The sequence below is a fragment of the Podarcis tiliguerta genome (genome assembly GCF_965153285.1).
Source record: "Podarcis tiliguerta genome assembly, chromosome: 13".
Lineage (NCBI taxonomy): Eukaryota > Metazoa > Chordata > Lepidosauria > Squamata > Lacertidae > Podarcis > Podarcis tiliguerta.
The window spans coordinates 53,500,329-53,510,012 of NC_139546.1; the positions used below are offsets into that span (position 1 = coordinate 53,500,329).

The window sequence follows — 9,684 nt, forward strand, 5'->3', positions numbered from 1 at the left end:
TGCTGCCTCTGTTAGACCCCCGGCTGGAGTTCTGGGCACCCCAGTTTGGGAAGGAGATGGCAAGCTGGAAGGTGGGCTGAGAGATTGTCAGGAGTCTGGGAAACGAGCCTGATGAGGAACGGTTGAAGGAGTCGGGGATGTTTAGCCTGGAAGAGAGACTATGAGAGGTGATATGGTAGACAGCTTCAAATTCCTTCAAGGCTGTCACATGGAAGAGGGAGTAAACTTCTTTTCTCCTGCTCTGGAGGGCGGGACCTGAACCCATGGCTTCACGTTGCGAGAAAGGAGATTCTGAATAAACAGTAGGAGGCGAAGAGCCATTTGACGGTGAAACGAACTCCCTTGGAATCATCGACTTGTAGAGTCGAAAGGGACCCCGAGGGTCATCCAGCCCAACCCCCTCTGCAATGCAGGAATCTCAGCTAAAGCGTCCCTGATAGATGGCCACCCAATCTCTGCTTAAAGATCTCCAAGGAAGCAGGGTCCACCCGCTCCTGAGTGAGTCTGTTTCACAGCGAGAGCTCTTACTGTCAGAAAAATTCTTCCCGGCGTTTGGCCAGAATCACCTTTCTTGTAACTTGAAGCCTTGGGTTCGAGTCCAACCCTCCAGAGAAAACAAGCTTGCGCCATCCTCCAGGCCTTTAGGTGCTTCAAAATGGTTCTTTCATCTCCTCTTTTCCAGGCTAAACATTCCCAGCCTGGAAAAGCGGAATGGATGCCTTCCCTGCCAGGGATTCATTCGCAGTGAATCCTGCATTCGGAGCGGGTTGGGCTGGATGACCCCTGGGGTTCCCTTCCGTCTCCACAATTCTAAGAGCGATGCAGATGAACCCTGTTTATGCTCAGGTGTTCCTCCCGTACGACAGCAAATGACCTGCACCTCCTCCAGCCGTGCCAAGCGACCTCCAAGCTGGACCCCCTCTGCTCTTTCTGCCCCCCCCTTCTGAGCTGGGGCTGGAAGCATCTCAGCCTGCGCTGGAGGGGCAAGAACCACAGCCAGGCCACCGTCTTCCTCACACGCTTTATTCCAAAACAGAGAAGACACTCGCACTCACGCCTTGGGTCCGGAAAGATCATGCCTTATTGGAAAGGGGCTGGGGGGGGGAGCAGAGGGGGAGGGAATACAGGCACCCAAAGTCTAGGGGAGGGGGCTGCTGGTCTTCCAAACCGCAGGCTCCTCCGAATCTCCGGCTACCTGCGTCCATGTGCCCCACATGCATGTGGGGTGCCTGCCCCCCCCCCAACAAAAAAAATGAGAAAGAGGGGAAAGGAGGGAAGAAGGCAGAGGCGCTGCTGCCGCCCCCCCCCTCCTCTGGGATCCGTCACATGCTGCCCGGGTGAGTCACAGGTTTGGGGGCGGCAGGAAGTGCCATGTTGCTGGTGTGAACAGGCTGGGGGGGCGGTAGGAGAAGAGTTTGGAGGGGCACAGAAAAAAAGATGGAGAATGGAGATTATTCGGTGCCCCTGAATTTCACGCTGCGCTCTCTCTCTCTCTCTCTCTCTCTCTCTCTCTCTCTCTCTCTCTGCCCCCCAACAGGCAGGGGCAAAATGCCTCCTTGCCCCCCCCCCAACACTCTGACGCAGGGCACCCCCAACCCCCAGCTGGTGGTTCAGTATTTACATCGTGCGGTTTGCAGGTTCCTTGGCCAGGAGGCCGGCTGCAGAGCTTGCGTGGCCGCCACAGGCTCTCAGCCCCACTGTGTGTGGGGGGGGGGCAAAGGGGTGCGGGGGGCAGTGGCGGGGGCAGAGGGGGGAGGCGGCTCACAATCCCAAGTCTACGCCAAGCCCATCTCCTCCAAAACGCTCCGGGGCGACTCGTCTTCCTGTATCAGGGAGAGAAGCAGAGGGGAGGCGGGGTCAGAGGAGAGGAGCGGGAAGTGGGGGGGGGAAGCAGCCAGCCCCCCTCCCCATAAGACCCCTAGCCCAACCGCTACCCCAACACTTGAGTCCGCACTCGGGAAAGGTTTTCTGCACTTGCTCAGAGGTGCTCAACACGCCCCCAAAACAACTAACAAGGCTTTTTTCCATTCTAAGTGTTTGGGGGTTCCAGGTGTGCCAACATCCACCATGCGGGGGGTTTTTCTTTGGGGGGGGTGGCAGCGGCTGGGGGTGCCAAGGGTGCTGCGTCTCCCTCCTCCCCACCCTGAGGATTTGCACTCGGCCCCAGCGGCAGGCGGCTGAGTCGCTCACACCCACTGCAGAGAGGGGGAGCGCTGGCTGCCGGTGACTCATAGCATGCAGAAAGCAGCCACCGCAGCAGCAGCCAGGAAGGCAGCTATCTTGGGGGGCTCCTCCAGCAGCAACACCCCCCAAAAAAAACCTCCTCTGCGGAAACAGACAGAAACCAGGCATGTCCAGGGCGGCAGCAGCAACAGGTGGCTTGGCCCCACAGCTGGAGGGAAGTGTATGGTTTGTCTTTGGGGGTGCAGGGAGAAGGGCCCCCCCAGTCCTTGCCACCCCCCCCCCAGTTCAGGCATGCAGGACCCCCATGCAGGGGCCCACCTCTACCTCCTGCAAGAGGTCCGCCTGCTCAATGGCTTTGAGGACGCTTTTCTTGGAGGTGTCCTGGACTTCTCCCCCCATCAGGAACTCGTCGAGGATGAAGTAGGCCTTCTCAAAGTTGAAGATGATGTCCAGCTCACACACCTGTCGGGGGGGGGGGAGAAAGGGGGCGTGAGAACCAAGCAGGGGCCCCCAACACACACACACCCCCACTGCTCCCAGGATCACAGCTGTCAATTCCCCCCCCCCTTTTTAAAGGGAAATTCCCTTATTCCAAATAGGATTCCTCGCAAGAAAAGGGGAAAGTTGACAGCTATGCCCAGGATCCTGACCCTCCAATCTGGCTGCGTTTCCTTGGGGGGGGGGAGGGGGCGATAAGCGGCTCTGGCGCATTAGCAGCAGGAATTAGCTGGGGCAGCTGCCAAGCCCTCGTTAAGCCCAATTAGCAGCCATGCTTAGCTGGATTTTGTGGGTCTAAGAGCAGGCTTAGGAGAGGGAGGCTGGAGGGAGGCTTTCTATGGGGCAGGGAAGTGGAGGGGGGGCGGATTAAGGAATCAAAATGATGGCAAGAGTAATTAGCGGTGGGTTTCGGCCTCTGCCCTCCTGCCTCCCCGCGGGTCGGAAACTCTGCTGTTGGGGGGGGAGAAGGGGGAAGGGAGCCCAGGACCTCTTAGGACCCCCCTCCCAGGTCTGCCGGTGCCCCCCAACTGCCTCAGCTTAAACGGAGCTGAACGTTGGAAGGTTCAGGATGGAGAAAACCTCTGGCGCAGAGCGGAACTGCGGAACTCCTTGCCACTGGAGACAGCGACACCCAACAACTCGGCTGGCTTTAAAAGAGACCAAGACAATTGGAGACAGCAAAGCTTCTGGGTACGAGTTGCTGGAAAACACAGGACCCCGCATGCTTTTAATGTCTGACGTCTCATGCAGCTTTTAATCTTTTGTTAGAAGCTGCCCAGAGTGGCAGACCCAATTTATTAAGTAATAAATGAATATTATTGTGATTACTACTGCTGGTTCGTCATTGTGAGGTGGGCTAACATAGGGACCCCCTTGGCCCTGACCCAGCAGGGCTTGTCTCATGGCTCAGTTGATAGAACGCGAGACTCTTGATCTCAGGGTCGTGGGTTCAAGCCCCAGGTGGGGCGAAAGATTCCTGGACTGCAGGGGGCTGGGCTGGATGATCCCTGGGGGTCCCTTCCAACTCTACGGTTTTATTATTATAAGCCCTAATGCTCCTTCAAAGGCCCAGTAGACCTGAAGGAGCATTTTCACCCCCATTGTTCTGCCCAGACACGGAGGTCCAGCTCTGAGGGCCTTCTGGCGAGAAGTGAGGTTGCAGGGAACCAGGCAGAGGGCCTTCTCGGTGGTGGCACCTGCCCTGTGGAACGTTCTCCCATCAGATGCTTTTAATGTTTAAAACTATTGTATTTTAGTGCTTTGTTGGAAGCCGCCCAGAGTAGCTGGGGAAACCCAGCCAGATGGGCAGGGTATAAATAATAAATTATTATTATTAAGGAAATAAACCGCTATCTGACTTTTAGAAGATAGGTTTGAAATATGAATTTGATATTATTGATTAAGGAAAGTATTTTTTCTATTTCTTGTTTCTTTTCTTCTATCTTTCGTTTCTTTTTTTTTCCAGTCTGCATTTTGAAAAATGTGAAGATAAATGTTTTTTATGTATTGTTATGTATTGTTTCTATTTCTTTTTATTTTCTTGTAATATTTAATAAAACATATTTTTAACATCTGAAGGCAGCCCTGTTCAGGGAAGTTTTTGATGTTTGATGTTTTCTTGTATTTTTAATATTTTTTTGGAAGCCGCCCAGAGCGGCTGGGGAAACCCAGCCAGATGGGCGGGGTATAAATAATAAATTATTATTATTATTATTATTCCAGGCATCTCTGCTCTAGGGTTCAGGACTGAAAGGAGAGAGTTGAGATAAAGTCCCCCCCCCCCACCACACACACACATACAGAGAGGGGTGGTGGAAAATGCTGGTGCTTTTTACACCAACAAAGAAGCCGGAAAAGAGCGCTCTGCAGTCACGGAATCCTAGAATTGGGACCCTGAGGGTCATCTAGTCCAACCCCCAGGAAAAGCCCCCCCCCCCACAACTCACGCTGCCAAAGTATTTGTCCAGCAGCTCCACGTATCGGTGGATGAGCTCCAAAGTGATGAGTTCATTGTCTTGGCCCTCGATGGCGCAGCAGAAATACAAGCTGGCGTACCTGGGCAGGAGGGCGGGAAAAGGGGGTCAGAACTCCAGCCCTGCTGCTGCCTGGCTCACCTGGGGGGCAGCCTCCTCCCCCTCCCCACCGCGCCCCCTTGAAGAGGCCGCCAGCAGCCCACCACCAGCCAAGCCTGCCTTGCCCTCCCTGGGGCGACCGGCCAGCCATTTCCAGGTAAGGGGGGGCAAAGCAGGTGCCTATGCTGGCAGGAAGTGGGGTGTGTGGGGCGCAGGGCCCTTATTAACCCCGTGCGCACCCGCAGAGGTCCCCTTTGGCCACAGAGGAGCCAAGATGAGCTCAGGGTGCCCCCTGCAGGACAACGCTGTCCCTGCAGGCACCCATAGAAAGGTGCCCGTCACCCGGGGTTCACCTGCCCACCCCACCCTCTGCCCCACAGCGGCAGTAATGGGGCAAGAATTAGTCTCAGAAGCATAGCTGTCAACATTTTCCTTTTTTAAAAGGGAAATTCCCTTACTCCGGATAGGATTCCTCGCAAGAAAAGGGGAAAGTTGACAGCTCTGCTCAGAAGGCTTCTCCCTTCAGCCCTGCGAGGCCATTCAGAGCACAGAGAAACCAAGGGCCACCTTCTGCTTCCGGGCAAGCCTCTGAGGGCCACACACTCCAGGGGGCGGGGCCAGAGGTAAAAGGGGGCGGAGCTGTTGCTGTTAAAAATATATATTTTGGTATTGTACAATGGGGTAGTTCCTGCTGAGGCTTCTCCATCTGCGAAGCCAAGAAAGAGACGCCAGCGGAGTTCGGAGGAATCAGCCGGGCAAAGAAACACAAAGGAGGGCTGGCAAGGGCCACACAGAAGGGAATGGGGGGCCACACACAGCCTCTGGGCCTGGGGCTCCCCCACATAAAGCAATTTGTGGGTCTAAGAGTCCCTCATTCCCCAGGGAGGGGGGCTGCTTATTCTCCATTCCTGCCCCCCCTGAACGGACAGGGACCAACTCAGGGTGAGCAAAGCTTGGGGGGGGGGGGGGGACTTTCCAATCCACACCCCAAGGCAGCTATGGAGAAAGCGACAACCAGGTCGCCGCCTTCAAGGTGGGGGCTGGGTGCCCAGAGAAAGTGGTGCCCCACTTGGGCCAAGGGACCTCCTGCAACAGGAGCAGGGCAGGGCCTTCTCGGTGGAGGCACCGCACCCGCAACACACTATTCCCCGGCAGAGCAGCCCGGCAAAGCAGACAAAGGCTCCTTTGTTTCCTCCTGGCCTTTTCCACGTCTGTTTCCGGCCTCCAAACCTTGTGCTGACGCTCTTGTGGGCAAGACAGAACGGGACCCCCAGGGGTCATCCATCCCAACCCGAGTCGCAGCCGAAGCGTCCCTGATGCCAGACCTCCAGTGGAGGAGAGGCCGCCACCTTCCAAGGATCGCAGTGTTGCAAGGGACCCCCAGGGGTCATCCATCCCAACCCGGAGTCGCAGTGGGCGGGGAGCGGGTTCGAGAGTCACCTTTTGTAGACCACCTTGAGGTCCCTCCACTCCAGGAAGCTGCACATCTTGGGCTTCCGCGCCAGGACCACCTGCATGAGCTCCCTCACCATCTTCTTCTTGTCCTTGTCGGACGTGGCCAGGTACCACTTCTGGAGGCGCAGTTTGCCCTGGCGGCTGAAGAGGAGCATGAAGCGCATCTGGGGGGGGCGGAGAGGAGGGGGGAGGTCAGGGGGGGCCTCCTATGGCAGCAAGCAGCAACCCCCCCCAAAAAACCCCAATAAAATTAAATCCTGCAAAGCAAGGAGGGGTCCCCTGCAAGGACAGAATGAGGCCCTTCCACGGTTTCTTTTGGGTGGGGGCCACACAGACACAGCCTGCCGAAAAGCAGCCCAAGGGAGGCTGATCAGAACTGCCCCCTCCAGAGGAGGAACAAAAATTCCTCCATTTATTACATTTCCCCACAGTCCTTCCTCCACAGATCTCAGGGCGGTTTTTAAAAAAGGGGGGTTGGGGGAATTAGGAGAGTGGTCCTTGGTTTCTTCTTATTCTTATTTTTACTATGCATTTTGCGGTTTTTATGTCGTGGTTTCATGCTGCGGGCTGCCCTGAGATCTACGATGACGTACAAAACCAGTAAACAATAAATGAGTAATAATTTTAAAATGCAATATATATATATATATAACCAATCCACAAAGACTGACCCCCACAGATTCCCAGGTTCCCCCTCCTCTTCCTAAAGAACCCAGGAGTCCGGGCCCCACTCCCTTTCCCGACTCGTCTGACACCCCCTTCTGCCGGAGATAATAATAATAATAATAATATTAATAATAATGGCTCCGCCCCTTCCATAGCCCCTCTGGCAAAAGGATCTCTTTCCTCTTCTTAGGATCTGGCCAAGAGCTCATCTCTCGTCCAACCAGTTACCCCAGTTATGGGAAACCAGCAAGCAGGGGCTGAGCTCCATAGGACCCCTCTCGCCTCCTGGGGTTTCCTGACACTGGGATCTACACCTGTGGCCACAGCTAGCCCTCTCCTCCTCCAGGAATTTGCCTTTTAGAGCCATCCCTTGGTTCCTGTGGCAGGGAGTTCCGCAGGGCAACTGTGCACTCCCGGTGCCAGCTGGTGCGTCAGAGGGAAGGTGGGTCGAGCGCAGCTGAGCAATCCTCCCTGGGAGAGTCACCAACAAGCCTCAACAGGTGAGCCAGGAGGGGCGGCTCAGGTAGGAAGAGGCGGCCACTCCCGGCCCTCTGGAGCAGTGGGAGAGAGTGAGCAGGGGCTTTGCAACACCCACTAGGCGCCACTTCCCTCCGGGCCTGCCCAAAACGCCTGGCAAAGGCAGTGACCCCGAATCCACACATTGGGTTGGAAGGGGACCCCAAGGGTCATCTAGTCCAACCCGCTACAATGCAGGAGTCTTTTGCCCAGTGTGGGAGTCGAACCCACAACCCAGAGATCCAGAATCTCCTGCTTTCCTAACTGAGCTAGCCTTGCTTCTTTCTCAGCGCCCCCCGCCCGTGATAAAAAGCACACCCGGAAATCCTGCCCCACAAGTCCTGCCTTTGCCCCAGTCTCTCCCCACCCCACAGGCCTCGCCAGCCAATTCCGCTAATGGCCAAGGAGGAGGGAGGGAGCTGGCAGGCCAACCCGGCAAGGACGTGCCTTTTCCGTGGGGCGGGGCGGGGGGGGGGGACGGGGCGGAGGCGCCAGGGAGAGGCCGGGGGGGGGGGCAGCGGGGCGGATCGGGGCTCCGGAAAACCCCCGACCCCCGGGACAGAGACCCCCCTGGGCGCTGCGAGGAGGGAAGGAGGGGCGAGGGGCGCAGCGGACCCCCACCCAGGGGACCGGCTGGTTTCGTGGGGCGGGGTGAGCAACTCCAAGCCTTGCTGGGGGTCACCCCGTTTCCGCCGGGGACCCCCCTGCCCTGTGATCTGTGGGGTCTTTCTTTGGGGGGGGGGATCTCTTCCGCCTGCCAAGCCCCCCTGGGCGCTGTGAGGAGGGAGAGTTGGGGGGCGGAGCGGACCCCCAGACAGGGGACCGGCTGGTATTGTGGGGTGGGGTGAGCAATGCTGGGGGACCCCCCTGCCCTGTGATCTGTGGGGTCTTTCTTTGGGGGGGGGGGAATCTCTTCCGCCTGCCAAGCCCCCCGTGGCGCTGCTCTCCTCCCCGCCGTCTGCCCATGCTCAGAGGCGCCCTTGCTTTGGAGGGGGGAGGAGGAGAGGGGGTCCCTCTCCCGGGGAAGGATCCAGCCCCCCCTTGCACCCGGGGCCGGAAGTGGCCGCCCTGCCACGTGGGAGCCAGCCCCCTCTCCTCCCCCCGGGGCGCCGGATGGGGGTCCCTCCCCGCGCCCCCCCCCGCTCACCATGTCGGGCGTCGCTCCGTGGCGGGCCGTGCGGCGCGGCCCCTGCGGCCCTCCGGCTCCTCTTCCGCGGCCCGAACCTGCCCAGGTGCCTCCCGGCCGGACCCGCCCCCGCCCGCCCCCCGCCCGGGGCCGCGCACGCGCACGGCCGAGCCCGCTTCCGGGGCGGGAGGGGCGCCTCTCGCTCCCCGTCGCCAAGGCAACCCGGCGGGGGCGGGGCCTGTCTCCCTGGGCGACGGGAGGGGCGGGGAACCCGGAGAGGAGCAGGGACGAAGGGAGGGGCCTCCCCCGGTGACGTCATCCGGGAGGGAAGGGGCGCGAGGAGGGAGTTCTGGGCACGTGGGAAAGGGGGCGCAACTGAAGACCCCCCCCCACTTGCATCTACTAATTTATGAGCCCCCTAACCCGGGTCTGCTGCCGGCAGGATTCCTGCACTGCACGGGGTTGGGCTGGATGACCCCTGGGGGTCCCTTCCAGCTGCAGGTCACTTCAACCCTTCTTATTCTGCCCCCCCCCGACAAAGCCACATTCAATCCATTTTTTCCTTCACCCCTCCCCCTAATCTCTTTTTGAGAAGAGGTGGTGGTGCAGTGCAGTGGTTACAGTTCCTTGGAGGTTTTTAAGCAAAGCTTGGGGGCCCTTTGCCAGTTGAGATTCCTGCATTGCAAGTGGGGGGTTGAGCTGGATGACCCTTGGGGATCGCTTCCAGCTCTACAATCCTATGATCCCATTAGAGACACTCCGCTTCAGGAACACTTGCGCCACCCCCACCTCCACCCCGCTTGCCCATCCAGTTCCTCCTCCTTGACCTCCCCACCCCTCGCCATTCAAGTCCCCAGGAGTTCCACCTGCAGCTCCTGCACTGCATGGGGTTGGGCTGGATGACCCCTGAAGGTCCCTTCCAGCTGCAGGTCACTTCAACCCCTTATTCTGCCCCCCCCCCACAAAGCCACATTCAATCCATGTTTTCCTTCACCCCTCCCCCTAATTTCTTTTTGAGAAGAAGTGGTGGTGGAGCGGAGTGGTTAGAGCAGAAGGGTCTCCCTTGGGAGGGGGGGGGGTCTCTCCTCCATTGGAGGTTTTTCAGCAGAGGTTGGGGGGCCCTTTGTCTGGGATGCTTCAGCCGAGATTCCTGCATTGCGTGCAGTG

At 58.2% G+C, this 9,684-nt stretch overlaps 1 protein-coding gene and 1 long non-coding RNA gene across 4 annotated transcripts in view; both read right to left on the minus strand.

Annotated features, from left to right (window-relative positions):
- LOC310663219 overlaps positions 1-9,684 on the minus strand; it is a 171,064-nt gene that overhangs the window by 144,410 nt on the left and 16,970 nt on the right. The gene's annotated exons all lie outside the window — the stretch shown is intronic.
- On the minus strand, positions 1,008-8,652 carry AP1S1 (adaptor related protein complex 1 subunit sigma 1). 2 transcript variants are annotated; one of them, XM_083409345.1, is made up of 5 exons: positions 8,539-8,652; positions 6,195-6,373; positions 4,629-4,737; positions 2,509-2,646; positions 1,008-1,823 (listed from the first exon to the last, which is right to left on the minus strand). In XM_083409345.1, the coding sequence occupies exons 1-5, from the start codon at positions 8,539-8,541 to the stop codon at positions 1,776-1,778; spliced, it is 477 nt and encodes a 158-aa protein (XP_083265471.1). In that variant the 5' UTR covers positions 8,542-8,652; the 3' UTR covers positions 1,008-1,775. The 2 variants fall into 2 exon arrangements, with proteins under 2 accessions (XP_083265471.1, XP_083265470.1); XM_083409344.1 differs by having other exon boundaries at positions 2,503-2,646; positions 8,539-8,649.